Below are 25,062 nucleotides of genomic sequence, written 5' to 3'. Positions count from 1 at the left end.
TACTGACGTAGGATCTTAATTTGAGCCAGCCTGCTAACAGCAGGAAAATAATCCTACGGCAACAGGAAATGTGAATTATAATAACGATGGTGTAGGGCTTGATATATTTTTAGTTAGGGCAAATCAACTTTGACATTTTAAAGCGGAAATTACAAACTCTAGAAGCCTTTTTAAACCTAGAAAATACTACACGTTTGCATTTCCTGCCTGATCAACAGGATGATCAAATTAAGATACAGCATCTGTAGAAAAACAAAAGGAAAAATTATAACCACAATTGGTTGCTAAGTGGCATTAAAATCAGGCACTTGTGTGGGTTTGAAAGTTAAAAAGCCTCTATTGTGTGAACTAAATCATTATGGAAATACACCAACGCGTATCGGCTTACGCCTTGCTGAAGTGTTTCCACTAGAATCTCCAGGATTTTCCACTCAGACATTGTGAGGCAGTTCTTAGCTTGGCATCCCCAATTATTTCACTGTTGTTTTGAAGTGAAACCATGGTCTGTACAGTGTTAAGTCTAGTTCATCCAGGCTATGTTCTGTCTCTCTGTCTCCAGGATGTCCTATTCAGACTTTACGCGTCAGTTCTCCAAGCTGGAGATCTGTAACCTGACTCCGGACACACTGACCAGTGATGAGGTGGGCCACTGGAACCACTACCAGTACAAAGGCATGTGGAGGACAGGGTCTACCGCTGGAGGCTGCAGGAACCATCCAGGTACATCCAACAAGTCTGAATAGTTTAAAGGAGAAGTTGTTGACCGTCTGTAGATGTACAGTACAGTAAAAGCCATGTTATAAAAGCATCTGGAGACTTTTGTTTTGCGATTTCGCTTGACTTGACTTCCTCATGCTCGTTCTGCATTATGGGGGCTCGAAATAAACACAAACAAAATCTCCAAAAACACCCAAATATACTGGAACAAAAATATAAACGCAGCATGCAACAATTTAATCGATTTAACTGAGTTACATTTCATATAAGGAAATCAGTCATTTAAAATTAATTCATTAGGCCCTAATCTATGGATGACATGACTGGGAGTACAGATACGAATCTGTTGGTCACAGATACCTAGAAACTAGTCAGTATCTGGTGAACCACCATTTTGCCTCATGCAGCGTGATACATCTCCTTTGCATAGAGTTGCTCATGCTGTTGATTGTCACCTGTGGAATGTTCTCCCACTCTTCTTCAATGGCGGTGTGAAGTTGCTGGATATTGGTGGGAGAATAGCACAGCTGGTCCGGGGAAACCGGTTGAATCATACAAAATGACTGATTTCCTTATACGATCTGTAACTCATTAAAATCTATTAAATTGTTGCATTCTGCGTTTATATTTTTGTTCCAGTATATTTGAGTGTTTTTGGAGATTTTGTTCATGTTTATTTCAAGCCCCCATACTACAGAATGAGTATGAAAGAGTCTTTCACTGGTTGGGTTAAATTCCGATGTATCCTAGATGCCATTTCCTCTCGTTTTGCCCTTGAGCAAGGCACTTAACCCCTAAACTGCTTCAGGGGCACTGATTTCCCTCTGTGTGGTTTCCTTCCAGCCACGTTCTGCTCCAACCCCCAGTTTCTGGTGTGTCTGGAGGATGTAGACGATGACCCTCTGGATGGTGAGGATGGCTGCACTTTCCTGGTGGGCCTGATGCAGAAAGATGGACGGCGCAACCGCCAGATGGGAGAAGACCTCAGTGCCATCGGGTTCGCCATTTATGCGGTATGTATTACACCAATATTTATTAATTAGGCCCCTCGCTCCAAATGAAGCATAGATCATCAATCAACTATTCTGCTCCATCATACTCTGTTCTGTTAATATCAAATCAAATCCAATCAAATCAAATTGTATTTGTCACATGCGCCCGAATACAACAAGTGTCGACCTTACAGTAGGGCGGCAGGTAGCCTAGTGGTTAGAGTGTTGGACTAGTAACCGAAAGGTTGCAAGATCAAATCCCCGAGCTGACAAGGTAAAAATCTGTCGTTCTGCCCCTGAACAAGGCAGTTAACCCATTGTTCCTAGGCTGTGGGTTAAGAATTTGTTCATAACTGACTTGCCTAGTTATATAAAGGTAAAATAAAAAAAACGTGAAATGCAAGCCCTTAACCCCTTAAGGGGTTTTAAGAAAAATAACTGTAAAGTAAAAAATGGAAAATAAAAGGTACAAGTAATTAAAGAGCAGCAGTAAAATAACAGTAGCGAGACTATATACAGGGGGTACCGGTATGGAGGCTATATACAGGGGGTACCGGTACTGAGTCAATGTGGAGGCTATATACAGGGTGTTACGGTACAGAGTCTATGTGGAGGCTATATACAGGGTGTTACGGTACAGAGTCTATGTGGAGGCTATATACAGGAGGTACTGGTACAGAGTCAATGTGGAGGCTATATACAGGAGGTACCAGTACAGAGTCAATGTGCGGGGACACAGATTAGTCGAGGTAATTGAGGTAATATGTACATGTAGGTAATATAATGTCAATATAATTCAACAGGATTCATCTACGATGATTTACAACTCTTGTTCCTGCTTTTCTCTTACAGGTTCCTAATGAGGTTTGTGTTCATCAATCAATTCAAGCAAATAAATGAATCCAATTCAGTCTGTAATGAGGCTGCCTGCTCTGTGCATTATACGATATCCTACAATATCTTATTTCTGTATCACTCGTGGTTGGTAAACCATGGTTGATTTCTCTGTCTATCTCTTTATCTGAATTGTCTATCAGTTTTCTATTGATATATTTTCACATGAATTGCCCCCATGATGAATGTTTGTCTGAGGACACAGGTAGCGATCTCTCTCCCCTTCCCTCCACTTCCTCAGTATAAGGGTCAATCTAACATCCACCTGGGACCAGACGTGCTGCTGAGACAAAAACACGTGGCCATGAGCAGCACCTTCATTAACACCAGAGAGGTAGGTCGGTCGCTTGTAAAGTGGGTTACAATTTTAATTACACCTTCAAGAGAAAATGTTTTGAGTTGAAGGAGCTTGCTTCCGAAACACGTCAAGAATAAATATCATAGAACGGAACTAGGCTGTTATCCTGAAACCTTACTTCATCATTGAAGGGAACAAGGATGTTATCCTAAAACCTTACTTCATCATTGAAGGGAACTAGGATGTTATCCTAAAACCTTAATCTACAATTTAACTTTAATTCAAGTTTGATTTGTTTTTCTGTAGGTGTGTGACCGTTTCTGCCTTCCCCCCGGTGCGTATGTTATCATCCCCTCTACCTTCCAGCCTCACAAGAACGGCAGCTTCATCCTCAGAGTGTTCTCGGAGAAACATGCTGCCACCAGGTACGTCCGTGCACCTCTAACCACACACTATGGTCCTGTCTAGAAACAACTCCCCGTCCTTAACCTCCTAGACACTATGGTCCTGTCTAGAAACAACTCTTAGTCCTTAACCTCCTAGACACTATGGCCTGTCTAGAAACAACTCCTAGTCCTTAACCCCTACACACGATGGTCCTGTCTAGAAACAACTCTTAGTCCTTAATACGGTACTGTCTGGAAACAACTCTTAGTCCTTAATATGGTCCTGTCTAGAAACAACTCATAGTTCTTGACCTCCTAGACACTATGGTCCTGTCTAGAAACAACTCTTAGTCCTTAACCTCCTCCACACTATGGTCCTGTCTAGAAAAAACTCTTAGTCCTTAATATGGTCCTGTCTAGAAACAACTCCTAGACCTTGACCTCCTAGACACTATGGTCCTGTCTAGAAACAACTCTTAGTCCTTAACCCCTACACACTATGATCCTGTCTAGAAACAACTCCTAGTCCTTCACCTCCTACAGACTATGGTCCTGTCTAGAAACAACTCCTAGACCTTGACCTCCTAGACACTATGGTCCTGTCTAGAAACAACTCTTAGTCCTTAACCCCTACACAGTATGATCCTGTCTAGAAACAACTCCTAGTCCTTAACCACCCAGACACTATGGTCCTGTCTAGAAACAACTCTTAGTCCTTAATATGATCCTGTCTAGAAACAACTCTTAGACCTTAATATGGTCCTCTCTAGAAACAACTATTAGTCCTTAATATGATCCTGTCTAGAAACAACTCTTAGTCCTTAACCTCATAGTCACTATGGTCCTGTCTAGAAACAACTCTTAGTCCTTAATATGACACTGTCAAGAAACAACTCCTAATCCTTAACCTCCTAGACACTATGATCCTGTCTAGAAACAACTCTTAGTCCTTAATATGATCCTGTCTAGAAACAACTCTTAGTCCTTAATATGGTCCTGTCTAGAAACAACTCTTAGTCGTTAATATGATCCTGTCTAGAAACAACTCCTAGTCTTTAACCTCCTAGACACTATGATCATGTCTAGAAACAACTCTTAGTCCTTAATATGATCCTGTCTAGAAACAACTCCTAGTCCTTAGCCTCCTAGACACTATGATCCTGTCTAGAAACAACTCATAGTCTTTAATATGATCCTGTCTAGAAACAACTCTTAGTCCTTAATATGGTCCTGTCTAGAAACAACTCTTAGTCCTTAATATGATCCTGTCTAGAAACAACTCCTAGTCTTTAACCTCCTAGACACTATGATCCTGTCTAGAAACAACTCTTAGTCCTTCATATGGTCCTGTCTAGAAACAACTGTTAGTCCTTAATATGATCCTGTCTAGAAACAATGTAGTCTTAATTAGACATATGATCCTGTCTAGAAACAACTGTTAGTCCTTAATATGATCCTGTCTAGAAACAACTGCTAGTCTTTAACCTCCTAGACACTATGATCCTGTCTAGAAACAACTCTTAGTCCTTAATATGATCCTGTCTAGAAACAACTCCTAGTCCTTAACCTCCTAGACACTATGATCCTTTCTAGAAACAACTCTTAGTCCTTAACCTCCTAGACACTGTGATCATGTCTGGAAACAACTCTTAGTCCTTAATATGATCCTGTCTAGAAACAACTCCTAGTCCTTAGCCTCCTAGACACTATGATCCTGTCTAGAAACAACTCATAGTCTTTAATATGATCCTGTCTAGAAACAACTCTTAGTCCTTAATATGGTCCTGTCTATAAACAACTCTTAGTCCTTAATATGATCCTGTCTAGAAACAACTCCTAGTCTTTAACCTCCTAGACACTATGATCCTGTCTAGAAACAACTCTTATTCCTTAATATGATCCTGTCTAGAAACAACTCTTAGTCCTTAACCCCTACACACTATGGTCCTGTCTAGAAACAACTCCTAGTCCTTAACCCCTACACACTATGGACCTGTCTAGAAACAACTCTTAGTCCTTAATACGGTACTGTCTAGAAACAACTCCTAGTCCTTAACCCCTAACCCCTACACACTATGGTCCTGTCTAGAAACAACTCCTAGTCCTTAACCTCCTAGACACTATGATCTTGTCTAGAAACAGCTCCTAGGCCTTAACCCCTACACACTTCTGAAAGGATGAGGTAACCAATATAGCTAGATGTTCACCTACGGAAGGCCAATGAAATGCCTAGGGAAAGGAAGTAGCTAGGAATTGGCAATGAAGTACCTAGGGGAAGGGGCTAAGGGGTTGTTCCATGAGGTGCCTAGGGGAATGGGATAAGGGGTTATTTAATGAAGTGCCTAGGAGGAGGGGCTAAGGGGAAGGGGCTACAGGTTGTTTCTGGCCAGGGCCAATATGTGGAGGATGTTGGTCATTACAATTTTTAACAGCTTGCAATGGATTCTGATAGCACTGTTCATCTACAAGCTGATACCGCCACCTAGTGGATAAAAAGTGCAACTGAAACTATCTGTTTCTCTACTAGCTGATACCGCCACCTAGTGGATACAAAGTGTAACTAAAACGATCTGTTTCTCTACTAGCTGATACCGCCACCTAGTGGATACAGAGTGTAACTAAAACAATCTGTTTCTTTACTAGCTGATACCCCCACCTAGTGGATACAGAGTGTAACTAAAACAATCTGTTTCTCTACTAGCTGATACCGCCACCTAGTGGATACAGAGTGTAGCTAAAACTATCTGTTTCTCTACTAGCTGATACCCCCACCTAGTGGATACAGAGTGTAACTAAAACAATCTGTTTCTCTACTAGCTGATACCCCCACCTAGTGGATACAGAGTGTAACTAAAACGATCTGTTTCTTTACTAGCTGATACCCCCACCTAGTGGATACAGAGTGTAACTAAAACGATCTGTTTCTTTACTAGCTGATACCGCCGCCTAGTGGATAAAGTGTGTAACTAAAACTAAATGTGTCATTCCAGTGAAATGGGATCGGTGGCTGCTAAAGTGGTGAAGGAGGTAAGCTGTTGACCTACTCCTTAGTTGTTCCCTTATTTATTCCAAAGTCTATTGTTAATCTATTCAGAACGACTGTTTTCCTGCCTGTCTTTTTGAGATAATATATGCAAAATATGTTCATTGATCAACATCTATTCTCCAGATTAAAGTGGCAGAGAAAGATGTGGATCCCAATTTCAAGCAAATGTTCAAGCAGATCGCCGGCAATGTAAGTTCCCTCTGGTTTTACATACAATCATGACCTGAGCTGACCACTTTACATACAATCATGACCTGAGCTGACCACTTTACATACAATCATGACCTGAGCTGACCACTTTACATACAATCATGACCTGAGCTGACCACTTTACATACAATCATGACCTGAGCTGACCACTTTACATACAATCATGACCTGAGCTGACCACTTTACATACAATCATGACCTGGTGCTGACCACTTTACATACAATAATGACCTGAGCTGACCACTTTACATACAATCATGACCTGAGCTGACCACTTTACATACAATCATGACCTGAGCTGACCACTTTACATACAATAATGACCTGAGCTGACAACTTTACATACAATAATGACCTGAGCTGACCACTTTACATACAATAATGACCTGAGCTGACCACTTTACATACAATCATGACCTGAGCTGACTGATTTACATACAATAATGACCTGAGCTGACTGCTTTACATACAATAATGAACTGAATTGACTGCTTTACATACAATAATGAACTGAGTTGACTGATTTGTGTGACAAAATGTCTATGTTCTATTTCCTGAACAGGACGGAGAGGTGACTGTCTTCCAACTTGTTGAAATTCTGAACAAAGTTTTCGCTAAAAGTAAAGACATTTTAAATAACATTCTAAAATAATTATACAAGTATGTAACGAGCCTTAGAATGAATGTTATTCAACTTAATTATATTATCCTAATTGTTTCCAGGGGCCGATATCAAGACAGAAGGTTTTAGTCTTGAAACTGGACGTCACATTGTCAGTCTTCTAGATGTATCCTTTACAGTTACAAAAGCTATTTCCTTTATATCTTGATTTGACACCTTCACAAATATCTGTACTGCTCCATGCAGTTTTCTAACCTGGTCCCAGATCTGTTTGTACTGTTTTGCCAACTCCTATGGTCATTGGGGTCAATAAGACTAGCCTGGTCCTAGATCTGTTCGTGCTGTTTTGCCAACTCCTATGGTCATTGGGTTCAATAAGACTACTGAAGCAATACAAACATTGGCACAGACACGCACGCATACGCACATATATGCACACACACACACACACACACACACACACACACACGGACACACACACACACACACACACACACACACACACACACACACACACACACACACACACACACACACACACACACACACACACACACACACACACACACACACACACACAATAACATATGCACTATACGTACACATGGATTTAGTAATGTAGATATGTGGTAGTGGTGGAGTAGGGGCCTGAGGGCACACAGTGTGTTGTGAAATCTGTGAATGTATTGTAATTTTTTTTAAATTGTATAAACTGGCTTAATTTTGCTGGACCCCAGGAAGAGTAGCTGCTGCTTTGGCAAATACAAATATAAATACAAAATAAAGTAACCTTTCGAGAGCTCCCGAGTGGCGCAGCGGTCTAATGCACTGCACCTCAGTGCTAGAGGTGTAACTACAGACCCTGGTTTGATTCCAGGCTGTATCACAACTGGCCATGATTGGGAGTCCCATAGGGCGGTGCACAATTGGCCCAGCATTGTTAGGGTTTGGCTGGGGTAGGCTGTCATTGTAAATAATTGCCTAGTTAAATAAAGGTTCAATTTAAAAAATGCTCCCGTTTCTGCTGTCTTGCCAACTCCTATGGTATAGACAGCAGAAACAGATCTGGGACCAGACTAAACATTTTCTACATTTTGTACAAGAGGGAGTAAATTGTTCATATGATGCCTGATGTATATTTGAACCAATCAATATATACATGAGTCATACCACACATAGTGACATCTGTTTGAGAACTTCCTGTACCTTTAGGTTACAAACCTTGACATCTGTCTGTCTCCAGAAAAATGGAAATTCCAAGTTGGGACTGGTTGAATTCCACATGCTTTGGATGAAGATCCAGAAATACTTGGTATGAATGCTGAAGGTGTTTTTTTGTGTACAGGTCTCACTAGATTATGTATGATTGAGTTTACTAAAATATTCTGTGATGAGTCTACTACCTACCCTTGGGTGAATCCTAATTTCCATTGACATCAGTGCATGACTAAGGGAAAATGTGACTAAATAGAAGTTCATATTTAGGATTTCCCCCCAGTATGTATTAACTGTGTAATATATGTTTCTCTGTTCTGATTCGACATCATGCTGTGGTTGGTATCTTAAGGAAATTTTCAAGAGTTACGACTCAGACCGCTCTGGAACTATGAGTTCACATGAGATGAGAGGTGCTCTGACAGAAGCAGGTAACATACACGTTTTTGGGGGGATCGGTGGCTGCGGGGGTTGTGGGGGGTGTGGGGGCTGTGGGGGTTTCGGGGTTGTGGGGGCTGCAGGAGCTGTGAGTCCTACACCACTGCCCTCATGTGCAACTGATCATTATTTTCTTAAATCTTTCCAGGAACCCCCTGTAGATAGGTCAGGAACCCCCTGTAGATGGGCCAGGAACCCCCTGTAGATAGGTCAGGTACCCCCTGTAGATGGGCCAGGTACCCCCTGTAGATAGGTCAGGTACCCCCCTGTAGATAGGTCAGGAACCCCCTGTAGATGGGCCAGGTACCCCCTGTAGATGGGCCAGGTACCCCCTGTAGATGGGCCAGGAACCCCCTGTAGATAGGTCAGGTACCCCCAGTAGACGGGCCAGGGACCCCCTGTAGATAGGTCAGGTACCCCCTGTAGACGGGTCAGGTACCCCCTGTAGATAGGCCAGGTACCCCCTGTAGATGGGCCAGGTACCCCCTGTAGATGGGCCAGGTACCCCCTGTAGATGGGCCAGGTACCCCCTGTAGATGGGCCAGGAACCCCCTGTAGATAGGCCAGGAACCCCCTGTAGATAGGTCAGGTACCCCCTGTAGACGGGTCAGGTACCCCCTGTAGACGGGTCAGGTACCCCCTGTAGATAGGCCAGGTACCCCCTGTAGATAGGCCAGGAACCCACTGTAGATAGGTCAATAACCCCTGTCGACGGGCCAGGTACCCCCTGTAGATAGGCCAGGAACCCCCTGTAGATAGGTCAGGTACTCCCTGTAGACGGGCCAGGATCCCCCTGTAGATAGACCAGGAACCCCCTGTAGATGGGCCAGGTACTCCCCTGTAGATAGGTCATTATAGGTTGAGAACCAATGCTCTAGATGGTTACTGGGATGGTTACTGTATGTGGAATGTTATGTCCATATTAATATAATCTATTCATTGTATTTCTATGATTGTGTCATTTTCCTCAGGCTTCCACATCAACAGTGCAGTGCTACAGGTCATAGTGAATCGTTATGCCAGCGCCCACTTTGCCATCGACTTTCACTGTTTCGTGGACTGTCTCATCAGAGTTGAAATGCTCTTCAGTAAGTCAATTCAATAATAACGCAACTCTTCCATCAACATTGGGATGCAAATAGAGAATATAAGATTATGAATTTATTATCCCCGTATGGAAATTTTGGTTGCAAAAGTTTGGCATCCTGGAACATCCTGCAAAAGTTTGGCATCCTGGAACATCCTACAAATGTTTGATATCCTGGAACATCCTGCAAATGTTTGGTATCCTGGAACATCCTGCAAATGTTTGGCATCCTGGAACATCCTGAAAATGTTTGGCATCCTGGAACATCCTGAAAATGTTTAGCATCCTGGAACATCCTCCAAAAGTTTTGGCATCCTGGAAAATCCTGAAAATGTTTGGCATCCTGGAACATCCTTCAAATGTTTTGCATCCTTGAACATCCTGCAAATGTTTGGTATCCTGGAACATCCTGCAAATGTTTGGTATCCTGGAACATCCTGCAAAAGTTTGGCATTCTGGAACATCCTGCAAATGTTTGGTATCCTGGAACATCATACAAATGTTTGGCATCCTGGAACATCCTACAAACGTTTGATATCCTGGAACATCCTGCACATTTTTGGCATCCTGGAACATCCTGCAAATGTTTGGTATCCTGGAACATCCTGCAAATGTTTGGCATCCTGGAACATCCTGCAAATGTTTAGCATCCTGGAACATCCTCCAAGACTTTTGGCATCCTGGAACATCCTGCAAATGTTTGGTATGCTGGAACATCCTGCAAAGGTTTGGCATCCTGGAACATCCTACAAATGTTTGGTATCCTGGAACATCCTACAAATGTTTGGCATCCTGGAACGTCCTACAAATGTTTGGTATCCTGGGACATCCTGCAAACATTTGGCATCCTGGAACATCCTCCAAACCATATAGATGATATAGATCTTTGAACAGTATGTCTCAGCAGCTCAATAATTTGAATTTGACTGATTAGTGAATTGGTTTGATAATTGATCAATTCATTGAATATTGCATTGGATTAATAACCTCTTTCTGTTTTGAATCCCAACCAGAGATGTTTAAAACTCTGGATACCAACGCCTCTGGGAAGATTGAGCTGGATGTGTCCCAAGTATGTAGTTCTGTTTGTCTATTTCATTATGTAGTACTGTGGTTTCATTAACTCAATATGTTGGTCACCATTGTTCATAGAATGAGGAATTGGCGTGCTAAACTTGAACGTTTACAGTAACAGATAGGATTTGGGTGCTGGGTTCAAAACGCATATACTGGAAAAAAGGAACAACCTGTACTCACTGCCATATTGTTAAAGGAACAACCTGTACTCACTGCCATATTGTTAAAGGAACAACCTGTACTCACTGCCATATTGTTAAAGGAACAACCTGTACTCACTGCCATATTGTTAAAGGAACAACCTGTACTCACTGCCATATTGTTAAAGGAACAACCTGTACTCACTGCCATATTGTTAAAGGAACAACCTGTACTCACTGCCATATTGTTAAAGGAACAACCTGTACTCACTGCCATATTGTTAAAGGAACAACCTGTACTCACTGCCATATTGTTAAAGGAACAACCTGTACTCACTGCCATATTGTTAAAGGAACAACCTGTACTCACTGCCATATTGTTAAAGGAACAACCTGTACTCACTGCCATATTGTTAAAGGAACAACCTGTACTCACTGCCATATTGTTAAAGGAACAACCTGTACTCACTGCCATATTGTTAAAGGAACAACCTGTACTCACTGCCATATTGTTAAAGGAACAACCTGTACTCACTGCCATATTGTTAAAGGAACAACCTGTACTCACTGCCATATTGTTAAAGGAACAACCTGTACTCACTGCCATATTGTTAAAGGAACAACCTGTACTCACTGCCATATTGTTAAAGGAACAACCTGTACTCACTGCCATATTGTTAAAGGAACAACCTGTACTCACTGCCATATTGTTAAAGGAACAACCTGTACTCACTGCCATATTGTTAAAGGAACAACCTGTACTCACTGCCATATTGTTAAAGGAACAACCTGTAAGGTTTGAATGTCTTCTGAAGAACCAGACGTCAAAGAAGAGATGTGTTTTAGCAACAGTCTTCGTCAGCGTTTTCTCTACTGTTCACCCAGCTTGTGGAGTATGTTGTACAGTGTGTCTGTTTGTTTGTTTGTCTGTCTGACTGGATTTGTTTTCTTTTTCCAGTGGCTGTGCCTGGCAATCAACTAGACTCCCCAACGCCAGGATGGAATCAACTAGACTCCCCAACGCCAGGAGGGAATCAACTAGACTCCCCAACGCCAGTAGTGAATCAACTAGACTCCCCAACGCCAGGATGGAATCAACTAGACTCCCCAACGCCAGGATGGAATCAACTAGACTCCCCAACGCCAGGAGGGAATCAACTAGACTCCCCAACGCCAGGATGGAATCAACTAGACTCCCCAACGCGGAGGGAATCAACTAGACTCCCCAACGCCAGGATGGAATCAACTAGACTCCCCAACGCCAGTAGTGAATCAACTAGACTCCCCAACGCCAGTAGTGAATCAACTAGACTCTCCCAGTAGTGACCGTGACAGCTGAATGCTATAAAATAGATCATGGTTTTGAGATTAAAGATTTCGTTTTATAATTACATTTCAAGTAGTAACATTTCAAGTTCTAGTTTTGCACTATTTGAATATGGTTACTCATAAATACTTGCTCATTCTGTATGGGACTTTAATGAACTATTAAAAAAATGTGATCGCTGTACGGGTGTTTGTTTTTCTATTTAAAAAGGACTGATTATCTGTTCCCACACTAGAAAACTGATCATCCACACAAAATAAGGTGCACAATTCTTGGTAACAATTTATAACCATTTATAAGGGCATTTACAAACAGTTAGCTCACCATTTATAAATGATTACTACCACATTTGTAAATGTTACAAAGGTAGTTATGCACACATTTATAGAAAATGTTCCATATATTTCCTTAAACATCCTGTGCTTATTATTTTATCATTGATAGGTAATTGTATTTTACCATTGATTGGTCATTGTATTTTACCATTGATAGGTCATTGTATTTTACCATTGATAGGTCATTGTATTTTACCATTGATAGGTCATAGTATGACCTTAAGAGGCATCAGGCTGAACCTTACATGTACCTATGCTAGCTAGGGGTGGAAACATCTCTTCCCTCAACCCCTCCCATCTATTCAGGGTTGGAGAGTAACTGATTAGATTTAATTTGATTGCAAAAATTTAAAAAAAAATGTAGTCAGTTACATTACCAGCAAAAAATATTGTAATCGGATTACAGACACTTTAGAAAAACGGGATGATTACCTATTGGATTATTTTGAAATTCAGAAAGGATGTTCCCGGGAAAAAATACAGTACGAAACCTTTCTGTTTTCTCAATGACATTCAAATCAGCATAAAAAAAAGGTACAAGTTAAAGTTTGTTCTGCCCAGGGGCATCACCAGAGTTTCATAACATTAGGGGCTCAGCCCTGCTCTGTACATTCCTGTCCAAACTGTAGGCCTATATTTACCTACTCATCTGTTCCTTCTCTACCTGTCCTGTAATGTCTCTATATTTACCTGTTCCTACTCTACCTGTTCTGTAATGTCTCTATATTTACCTGATTCCTACTCTACCTGTCCTGTAATGTCTCTATATTTACCTGTTCCTTCTCTACCTGTCCTGTAATGTCTCTATATTTACCTGTTCCTTCTCTACCTGTCCTGTAATGTCTCTATATTTACCTGTTCCTTCTTTACCTGTCCTGTAAAGTCTCTATATTTACCTGTTCCTTCTCTACCTGTCCTGTAATGTCTCTATATTTACCTGTTCCTTCTCTACCTGTCCTGTAATGTCTCTATATTAACCTGTTCATTCTCTACCTGTCCTGTAATGTCTCTATATTTACCTGTTCCTTCTCTACCTGTCCTGTAATGTCTCTATATTTACCTGTTCCTTCTCTACCTGTCCTGTAATGTCTCTATATTTACCTGTTCCTTCTCTACCTGTCCTGTAATGTCTCTATATTTACCTGTTCCTTCTCTACCTGTCCTGTAAAGTCTCTATATTTACCTGTTCCTTCTCTACCTGTCCTGTAATGTCTCTATATTAACCTGTTCCTTCTCTACCTGTCCTGTAATGTCTCTATATTTACCTGTTCCTTCTCTACCTGTCCTGTAAAGTCTCTATATTTACCTGTTCCTTCTCTACCTGTCCTGTAATGTCTCTATATTTACCTGTTCTTTCTCTACCTGTTCTGTTATGTCTCTAAATTCACCTGTTCCTTCTTTACCTGTCCTGAGGATGAGAAAAACATCACAAACATACCTTTAATGTCTCTCTTGTCTCTTGTCTGAGAAAGAATCAAAGTTAATTGATATTAGATTTGCTTCAGTGCAACATTAATCTCTTGAGGACAGGTTCTGCATAAACAACGAGAATCTGTCAAGGCTCACGTAGAACTATATGATTACGAGCAGCAGTAGTTCCTGGATTTGGGTTTTTGTCATTGATTATTTGGACAAATCAGGATTGGGCGAAGGCGGTGCTTATTGTACTCTGTATTTGTAGTTATTATGGATCCCCATTAGCTCCTGCCAAGGACGCAGCTACTCTTCCTGGGGTTTATTATGGATCCCCATTAGTTCCTGCCAAGGCAGCAGCTACTCTTCCTGGGGTTTATTATGGATCCCTATTAGTTCCTGCCAAGGCAGCAGCTACTCTTCCTGGGGTTTATTATGGATCCCCATTAGTTCCTGCCAAGGCAGCAGATACTCTTCCTGGGGTTTATTATGTATCCCCATTAGTTCCTGCCAACGCAGCAGCTACTCTTCCTGGAGTTTATTATGGATACCCATTAGTTCCTGCCTAGTTAGTAGCTACTCTTCCTGGGGTTTATTATGGATCCCCATTAGTTCATGCCAAGGCAGCAGCTACTCTTCCTGGGGTTTATTATGGATCCCTATTAGTTCCTGCCAAGGCAGCAGCTACTCTTCCTGGGGTTTATTATGGATCCCCATTAGTTCCTGCCAAGGCAGCAGCTACTCTTCCTGGAGTTTATTATGGATCCCCATTAGTTCCTGCCAAGGCAGCAGCTACTCTTCCTGGGGTTTATTATGGATCCCCATTAGTTTCTGCCTAGGCAGCAGCTACTCTTCCTGGGGTTTATTATGGATCCCCATTAGTTCCTACCAATGAAGCAGCTACTCTTCCTGGGGTTTATTATGGATCCCCATTAGTTCCTGCCTAGTTAGTTGCTACACTTCCTGGGGTTCAATCAAAAATGTTTTAATACTAAAGACGGACTGGTCATTTTACAGTTCTATTTTCATACAGCGATGGCCCAGCAGTCTCCAGGTCTTTGCCTGAAGACCCCATCCAAAGACCCCGTCCAACGACCCCGTCCGAGACCCGGTCCAAAGACCCCGTTCGAGACCGGGTCCAAAGACCCCGTCCGAGACCCTATCCGAGACCCCGTCCGAGACCGGGTCCAAAGACCCCGTTCGAGACCCCGTCTGATTCTCTGCAATAATAGTATGGGAATGATAACAAATGTTATTTTGTAAAGTGGTTTCTTGCATTAAACAACGCAACAATGTTCAGTCACCTCCTTGTCTGAAGAACAAGTGGATAAAAAGGTTAATGTTAAGCCCTGCATGATTTTCTTTCAAAAGTCTCATGGAATGTAGGCCTTCATTGAACACCACACATTGGCTGCTACTGTAGACTGCAGGTGACTGTTGGTAGTAGCTATAGCCTCTCTCAGGTCCTGGGGGGTTCCCAGCTTTGATGAGGACTACGCTGGCACTTTGAAGTGGGGTTTTAGGACAAACAGACAGGCAGACAGACAGGCAGACAGACAGACAGACAGACAGACAGACAGACAGACAGACAGACAGACAGACAGACAGACACCCACGTACACACTTGACATGAATATTGACATGCCCATATATGTCAATGTAATGATGTCAGTGATCATCATCAGATGTGCAATTGCTTGTGTTAGAAATACTAAAATGACCAAAGCCAAACCCCAATATATTTTTTTAAATACATTTTAGACAGTTTGATGAGCAAGCGTTATTACATGATCTGTACCATAATGCTGATTCCACATGTTGACACTGCCTGGGACAATTTTTATATGAAATTTGTGTCCATTTGTGATAAGCATGCCCCTGTGAAGAAATGTAGAATCAGTGGAAGGGACAATCAATCAATCAAATGTATTTATAAAGCCCTTCTTACATCAGCTGATGTCACAAAGTGCTGTACAGAAACCCAGCCTAAAACCCCAAACAGCAAGCAATGCAGGTGTAGAAGCACAGTGGCTAGGAAAAACTCCCTAGAAAGGCCAGAACCTAGGAAGAAACCTAGAGAGGAACCAGGCAATGAGGGGTGGCCAGTCCTCCTCTGGCTGTGCCGGGTGGAGATTATAACAGAACATGGCCAAGATGTTCAAATGTTCATAGATGACCAGCAGGGTCAAATTTTCATAGCCGATCATTCAGAGTATCTCTATCGCTCCTGCTGTCAGGATGGTGGGTGTAGCTGGTGTATAAATTCAGGCGCAGGAGAGCAGAGATGAGTGAAACAACACACTTTACTCGACAGCACAAAGTAAACAATTTACAAAGTGTAAAAAGAACGGTTGCCACAAAGCATGGGTGATAAACAGCACCCGGTACAAACCAGCCGGAACATACCGACCTGAACAAATAACAATCACACACAAAGACATGGGGGAAACAAAGGGTTAAATACATGACCAGTAATTGGGAAATTAAAACCAGGTGTGTGGGAAAACGAGACAAAACAAATGGAAAATGACAAATGGATCGGCGATGGCTAGAAGACCGGTGACGTTGACTGCCGAACACCACCCGAACAAGGAGAGGCATCAAAGTCGGCCGAAGTCGTGACACCTGCTGTCTCTAGAGAGTTGAAAACAGCAGGTCTGGGACAGGTAGCACGTCCGGTGAACAGGTCAGGGTTCCATAGCCGCAGGCAGAACAGTTGAAACTGGAGCAGCAGTATGGCCAGGTGGACTGGGGACAGCAAAGAGTCATCAGGCCAGGTAGTCCTGAGGCATGGTCCTGGGGCTCATGTCCTCCAAGAGAGAGAAAGAAAGAAAGAAAGAAAGAAAGAAAGAAAGAAAGAAAGAAAGAAAGAAAGAAAGAAAGAAAGAAAGAAAGAAAGAAAGAGAGAGAGAGAGAATCAGAGAGAGCATACTTTAATTCACACAGGACACCGGATAAGACAGGAGAAATACTCCAGATATAACAGACTGACCGAAGCCCCCCGACACATAAACTACTGCAGTATAAATACTGGAGGCCGAGACAGCCTTAGCCAGCACCATCTTCAGATTAGCCTTAACGTCGGTAGCCCTGCCGCCTGGTAAACAGTGTATGATCGCTGGATGATTCGTTTTAAGTCTAATACTGCGGGTAATGGAGTCGCCAATGACTAGGGTTTTCAATTTGTCAGAGCTAATGGAGGGAGGCTTCGGCGTCTCAGACCCCGTAACGGGTGGAGGAGAGACCAGAGAAGGCTTGGCCTCTGACTCCGACTCGCTGCTTAATAATGGGGAGAACCGGTTGAAAGTTTCTGTCGGCTGAATGAGTGACACTGGTTGAGCATTCGTACAGCATTTCCTTCCAGAAGCCATGAGAAACTTGTCAGGCTGTGGGACTGTGCAAGGGGATTTAAACTACTATCTGTACTTACTGGTGGCACAGACGCTGTTGAATCCTTTCCTACACTTACATTACCCTTGCCTAACGATTGTGTCTGAAGCTGGGCTTGCAGTCCGGCTATCCTCGTCGTAAGGTGATCGTTCTCCTGTATATTATGAGTACAGCGACTGCAATTGGAAGGCATCATGTTAACCTCTCTGGGCCAGTGGGATGTTTGCGTCCCACCGTAGTCAACAGCCAGTGGAATCGCGTGGCACGAAATACAAATACCTCAAAAATGCTATAACTTCAATTACTCAAACATATGACTATTTTACACCATTTGAAAGATAAGACTCTCGTTAATCGAACCACATTGTCCGATTTCAAAAAGGCTTTACAGCGTAAGCAAAACATTAGATTATGTCAGGAGAGTACCCTGCCAAAAATAATCACATACCCATTTTCAAAGCAAGCATATATGTCACAAAAACCAAAACCACAGCTAAATGCAGCACTAACCTTTGATGATCTTCATCAGATGACACTCCTAGGATATTATGTTATACAATACATGCATGTTTTGTTCAATCAAGTTCATATTTATATCAAAAACCAGCTTTTTACATTAGCATGTGATGTTCAGAACTAGCATACCCACAGTAAAGTTCCGAGGAATTTACTAAACTACTCATGATAAACGTTGACAAAATACATAACAATTATTTTAAGAATTATAGATATAGAACTCCTTTATACAAACGCTATGTCAGATTTTAAAATAGCTTTTCGGTGAAAGCACATTTTGCAATATTCTGAGTACATAGGTCGGCCTTCACAGGCTAGCTAATTTGACACCCACCAAGTTTGGGGCAACCTAAACTCAGAATTACTATTAGAAAAATTGGATTACCTTTGCTGTTCTTCATCAGAATGCAGTCCCAGGACTTCTACTTCAACAACAAATGTTGTTTTGGTTCCAAATAATCCATAGTTATATTCAAATAGCTCCGTTTTGTTCGTGCGTTCAGGTTACTATCCGAAGGGTGACGCGCGAGCGCATTTCGTGACAAAGATTTCTAAATATTCCATTACCGTACTTCGAAGCATGTCAAACGCTGTTTAAAATCAATTTTTATGCAATTTTTCTCGTAAAATAGTGATAATATTCCAACCAGACAACGATGTATTCATTCAAAGACTGAAAGAAAAAAATATAGTAGTCTCGTGAACGCGCATCTCAGTCTCACTGTCCCCAGGCAGGCCACTTACAAATTCTGCTGCTGTACTTTACCCAGAGACAGGAGACACGCCATTCCGCTATCTGAACGCTTTAGAGAGCCAATGGAAGCCTTAGAAAGTGTCACGTAACAGCACAGATGCTGTAATGTCGATAGAGATGCAACAGAAGGACAACAAATTGTCAGACAGGACACTTCCTGCATGGAATCTTGTCAGGTTTTGGTCTGCCATATGAGTTCTGTTATACTCACAGACACCATTCAAACAGTTTTAGAAACTTAAGAGTGTTTCCTATCCAAATCTACTAATTATATGCATATTCTCGTTTCTGGGCAAGAGTAGTAACCAGTTTAAATCGGGTAGGTTTTTTATCCGGCTGTGAAAATACTGCCCCCTAGCCCCAACAGGTTAATGTTACTACTTAGCTTTGGCTGGTGGATGTCCTGACAATCCATGTCCAGATAAAGCATCCGGGGTGAAAAAATGAATGAAAAAGTTGAGCGAGGGAATAAAAAAAATATATACACTTCTAAAAAAAATAAAGGGAACACTTAACCTCTCTAGGGTGGGTGGCACCAAATCGTCCCACCTACGTAACAGCCAGTGTAATCCCGTGGCGCGTTATTCAAAAACCTAAAAAATGCAAAAACTTCAATTTTTCAAACATATTACTATTTTACACCATTTTAAAGACAAGACTCTCGTTAATCTAACCACACTGTCCGATTTCAAAAAGGCTTTACAACGAAAGCAAAACATTAGATTATGTCAGCAGAGTACCCAGCCAGAAATAATCAGACACCCATTTTTCAAGCTAGCATATAATGTCACATAAACCCAAACCACAGCTAAATGCAGCACTAACCTTTGATGATCTTCATCAGATGACAACCCTAGGACATTATGTTATACAATACATGCATGTTTTGTTCAATCAAGTTCATATTTACATCAAAAACCAGCTTTTTACATTAGCATGTGACTAGCATGTGACTAGCATTCCCACCGAACACTGCCGGTGAATTTACTAAATTACTCACGATAACCGTTCACAAAAAGCATAACAATTATTTTAAGAATTATAGATACAGAACTCCTCTATGCACTCGATATGTCTGATTTTAAAATAGCTTTTCGGTGAAAGCACATTTTGCAATATTCTCAGTAGATAGCCCGGCATCACAGGGCTAGCTATTTAGACACCCAGCAAGTTTAGCACTCACCAAAGTCAGATTTACTATAAGAAAAATGTTATTACCTTTGCTGTATACGTCAGAATGCACTCCCAGGACATCTACTTCAATAACAAATGTTGGTTTGGTTCAAAATAATCCATAGTTATATCCAAACAGCGGCGTTTTGTTCGTGCATTCAAGACACTATCCGAAAGGGTAAATAAGGGTGACGAGCATGGTGCAATTCGTGACAAAAAAATTCTAAATATTCCATTACCGTACTTCGAAGCATGTCAACCGCTGTTTAAAATCAATTTTTATGCCATTTTTCTCATAAAAAAGCGATAATATTCCGACCGGGAATCTGCGTTTAGGTAAACAGACGAAAGAAAATAAAGCATTCGGTCGACTCGGGCACGCACCTAAGCCCATAGCACTCTGATCGGCCACTTGCCAAAAGCGATAATGTGTTTCAGCCAGAGTCTGCCTCGATATCGTTCAGCTTTCTCTGAGAGCCTATGGGAGCCGTAGGAAGTGTCACGTTAGAGCAAAGATCCTCAGTCTTCAATAAAAAGAGCCAAGATGAAACACCACTTGTCAGACAGGCCACTTCCTGCATGGAATCTTCTCAGGTTTTGGCCTGCCATTTGAGTTCTGTTATACTCACAGACACCATTCAAACAGTTTTAGAAACGTTAGGGTGTTTTCTATCCAAAGCCAATAAGTATATGCATATTCTAGTTACTGGGCAGGAGTAGTAACCAGATTAAATCGGGTACGTTTTTTATCCAGCCGTGTCAATACTGCCCCCTAGCCCTAACAGGTTAAACAACACAATGTAACTCCAAGTCAATCACACTTCTGTGAAATCAAACTGTCCACTAAGGAAGCAACACTGATTAACAATACATTTCACATGCTGTTGTGCAAATGGAATAGACAACAGGTGGAAATTATAGGCAATTAGCAAGACACCCCCAATAAAGGAGTGGTTCTGCAGGTGGGGACCACAGACCACTTCTCAGTTCCTATGCTTCCTGGCTGATGTTTTGGTCACTTTTGAATGCTGGCAGTGCTTTCACTCTAGTGGTAGCATGAGACGGAGTCTATAACCCACACAAGTGGCTCAGGTAGTGCAGCTCATCCAGGATGGCACATCAATGCGAGCTGTGGCAAGACGGTTTGCTGTGTCTGTCAGCGTAGTGTCCAGAGCATGGAGACGCTACCAGGAGACAGGCCAGTACATCAGGAGACGTGGAGGAGGCCGTAGGAGGGCAACAACCCAGCAGCAGGACCACTACCTCCGCCTTTGTTCAAGGAGGAGCAGGAGAAGCACTGCCAGAGCCCTGCAAAATGACCTCCAGCAGGCCACAAATGTGCATGTGTCTGCTCAAACAGTCAGAAACAGACTCCATGAGGGTGGTATGAGGGCCCGACGTCCACAGGTGGGGGTTGTGCTTACAGCCCAACACCGTGCAGGATGTTTGGCATTTGCCAGAGAACACCAAGATTGGCAAATTCGCCACTGGTGCCCTGTGCTCTTCACAGATGAAAGCAGGTTCACACTGAGCACGTGACAGACGTGACAGAGTCTGGAGACATCATGTCTCGCTCCATCCACCAATGCCACGTTGCACCACAGACTGTCCAGGAGTTGGCGGATGCTTTAGTCCAGGTCTGGGAGGAGATCCCTCAGGAGACCATGCGCCACCTCATCAGGAGCATGCCCAGGCGTTGTAGGGAGGTCATACAGGCACGTGGAGGCCACACACACTAGTGAGCCTCATTTTGACTTGTTTTAAGGACATTACATCAAAGTTGGATCAGCCTGTAGTGTGGTTTTCCACTTTAATTTTGAGTGTAACTCCAAATCCAGACCTCCATGGGTTGATAAATTGGATTTCCATTGATTATTTTTGTGGGATTTTGTTGTCAGCACATTCAACTATGTAAAGAAAAAAGTATTTAATAAGATTATTTCTTTCATTCAGATCTAGGATGTGTTGTTTAAGTGTTCCCTTTATTTTTTTGAGCAGTATATATATAAACTGCAATTAAAAACCGTAAAGTTGGCAGGTAGCAAAGTAAGGTTAGCTACAAACCGCAAAGCAGCACGTAAACAAGTCTACAAGTTGTGACCGGAAATGACATAAGGTCCACAATCCTTGGTTTTCAGATAACGTGGCAGAATTAATTAGAAAGAGAAATATCTCTTTGGGCTCAAACTAGACATACAAATGTTCCTGTTGACTGGGCCTCCTTCAGAGCGCTAAGAAACAAATACACAGAATTCATCAGGAAGTCCAAATCAGATGACTATTTAAATGCAGACACAGAGAACCTAAACAACCCGACCAAGTTCTGGAAGCTAATCAAATCAGTGTCAGGTTCTAATGTATCCTCTGGCCTTCCTGACCATTTAATGATGGATTCTAATGAAGTGAAGGATAAAGCTGATATTGTAGGGTTTTTTAACAAGCCCTTCATATCTGCTGGTTCAGTTTTTGATAATGGTGGGGCCCAGGCCTCTTATGCAAGCTCTATTACAGTCAACTGTGATATAGGCCGTCATGTGAACCATTTTAACGTTGAGCCTGTTTCTTATACTGAGGTCTACAAAGCACAAAAGGCAATAGACACTAAAAAGTCTGCAGGTCCAGACAACCTGGAACCCCCTACCTCTTAAAGATAGCAGCTGGTATTATTACTGAATCTGTGGCTCACATTATCAACTTGAGTCTCTTTACCAATTCCATACCCAACATTTGGAAATCAGCTTATGTCCTCCCGCTGCTGAAGGGTGGAGATCCTTCAGATGCTAATAACTGTCATCCTATCTCTAAAGTCCCTATCCTGTACAAAGTCTATGAATCCCTAGTGAACTCCCTATCCTGGCCAAAGTATATGAATCCCTGGTGAACATCACTGTCTAAAAACGTCTTCATTGAAAAGAACATACTGAGCGGGGTTCAGTCTGACTTTAGATCAGGGCACAGCACCACAACTGCAGCTATAGCAGTTGCAAATTACATCATTAACGGACTTGATAAAAAGCAACATTGTGCTGCTCTGTTTGTGGATTAATCAAAGGCATTTTATTCAGTTGACCATGAATTGTTGCTAGCTAGACTCAGTAACATTATTCTCAGTGAAGGGGCAGTAAATTGGTTTAGGAACTATCTTTCTGACAGAACACAATGTGTATATACTGACATTCACAAATCTAGCTTTCTTGAGATTAATAGAGGTGTCCCACGGGGTTCCATTTTAGCTCCTGTGTTGTTCTCAATTTGTATTAAGGATTTGGGAAATGGGACACAACCAGCAAAGTTGCATCTAAATGCAGATGATACAGTCATATATTCATGTGCTCCTTCTCTGGTTCAGGCTGTTGAAGAGCTCCAGACTGCTTTTCAGCCACTGCAGGCCTCCCTTTATGGTCTCAAACAGGTCTTGAATGTACAGAAAACAGAGCTCGCACTCAGCCAGAGAAGGTTAGCATTGTCATATCTGGTGGCTTATCCATTGAAAAAGTGTCATCCTACAAATACCTAGGTATATGGTTGGATGACAAGTTATGGATAATCTTGGAAAATCTTGTGAGGAAGCTTAAATTGAAATTGGGTTTTTATTTTCGTAATAAGGTTTGCTTCCTTCTTATGGCTAGAAAGAAGCTTGTTCAGGCCACTTTTCTCTCTGTAATTGATGATGGTGACTTGTTGTATATGCATGCAGCCTCCTCCGTCTTACAGAGACTGGACTCTGTTTATCATGCATTGATGATGGTGACTTGTTGTATATGCATGCAGCCTCCTCCGTCCTACAGAGACTGGACTCTGTTTATCATGCATCCTTGCGCTTTATTACAAATGCCAAGTCACTCATCCACCATTGCACCTTGTACCAAATGGTAGGTTGAACCTCACTATGTATGCACAGGAAGATACATTTGTATGTATTCATCTACAAAGCCCTTTTGGGTAAACTCCCTCTTTATCTCTGTAGTCTTGTCTCCTTTACCACCAGCAGATACCATACCCGGTCTGCTAGGTGGTTGCTACTTAAAGTCAGTGGTGGAAAAAGTACCCAACTGTCATACTTGAGTAAAAGTAAAGATCCTTAATATAAAATAACTCAAGTAAAAGTCACCCGGTAAAATACTACTTGAGTAAAAGTCTAAAAGTAGTTGGTTTAAAATATATTTAAGTATCAAAAGTAAAAGTATAAATAATTTAAAATTCCTTATTTTAAGCAAACCAGATGGCAACATTTTCTAGTTTTTTTTAATTTACGGATAGCCAGGGGTACACTCCAACACTCAGACATCATTTATAAACGAAGCATTTGTGTTTAGTGAGATCGCTGGATCAGAGGCAGTAGGAATGACCAGAGGTGTTCTGTTGAATTGGACTATTTTCCTGTCCTGCTAAGCATTCAAAATGTAACAAGTACTTTTGGATGTCAAGGAAAATGTATTTCTTAAGGAATGTAGTGAAGTAAAAGTAGTCAAAAATATAAATAGTAAAGTAAAGTACAGCTACCCCAAAAAATTACTTAAGTAGTACTTTAAAGTATTTTTACATAAGTACTTTACACCTCTGCTTAAAGTCCCCAGGACATTTACAGTATTAGGCAAAACTGACATCTCGTCTTGTGCACCAGAGGCATGGAATAGTCTACAATCCATGCTTCAGCTACATATGTTAGTGCCACTGAATGAATTGAACATTTTGATTGGAGACTCTGTTACAGAGGAGTGTAAATGCTTTTTTTAGGCTGGATCATGTTGTTGAATTGTATTGTTGTATGTTTTAATTCTGTAATGTATTGAGTGTTGCTGCCTTGGCCAGGTCTCCCTTGGAGAAGAGACTCTGGTCTCAATGGGCTTCTCTAGTACTGGAGGACTGAGATGAGACAACTCTAGTACTGGAGGACTGAGATGAGTCAACTCTAGTACTGGAGGACTGAGATGAGACAACTCTAGTACTGGAGGACTGAGATGAGACAACTCTAGTACTGGAGGACTAAAATGAGACAACTCTAGTACTGGAGGACTGAGATGAGTCAACT

The 25,062-nt window shown here is 41.9% G+C and overlaps 1 protein-coding gene across 2 annotated transcripts in view; it reads left to right on the top strand.

Moving 5' to 3' along the window:
• The window catches only part of LOC106578801 (calpain-2 catalytic subunit), a 35,184-nt gene extending 22,554 nt beyond the window's left edge, over positions 1-12,630 (top strand). Inside the window, exons 10-23 of one of the 2 annotated variants that reach the window (XM_045702294.1) lie at positions 560-720; positions 1,561-1,730; positions 2,562-2,573; positions 2,845-2,937; positions 3,208-3,326; positions 6,278-6,314; positions 6,457-6,522; positions 7,106-7,163; positions 7,267-7,331; positions 8,409-8,477; positions 8,733-8,811; positions 9,790-9,906; positions 10,919-10,977; positions 12,081-12,630. In XM_045702294.1, the coding sequence (XP_045558250.1) occupies positions 560-720; positions 1,561-1,730; positions 2,562-2,573; positions 2,845-2,937; positions 3,208-3,326; positions 6,278-6,314; positions 6,457-6,522; positions 7,106-7,163; positions 7,267-7,331; positions 8,409-8,477; positions 8,733-8,811; positions 9,790-9,906; positions 10,919-10,977; positions 12,081-12,104 (1,129 nt within the window). In that variant the 3' untranslated portion in view covers positions 12,105-12,630. The remainder of the gene's footprint in view (positions 1-559; positions 721-1,560; positions 1,731-2,561; positions 2,574-2,844; positions 2,938-3,207; positions 3,327-6,277; positions 6,315-6,456; positions 6,523-7,105; positions 7,164-7,266; positions 7,332-8,408; positions 8,478-8,732; positions 8,812-9,789; positions 9,907-10,918; positions 10,978-12,080) is intronic. The other variant, XM_045702295.1, reaches the window with a different exon arrangement.
• The last annotated feature ends 12,432 nt before the right edge of the window (positions 12,631-25,062 follow it).

Source organism: Salmo salar, chromosome ssa19, assembly GCF_905237065.1.
Source record: "Salmo salar chromosome ssa19, Ssal_v3.1, whole genome shotgun sequence".
Taxonomy (NCBI): Eukaryota; Metazoa; Chordata; class Actinopteri; order Salmoniformes; family Salmonidae; genus Salmo; species Salmo salar.
Note: the sequence above shows the minus strand (reverse complement) of the source record. Positions and strands in the feature narration are given on the sequence as shown.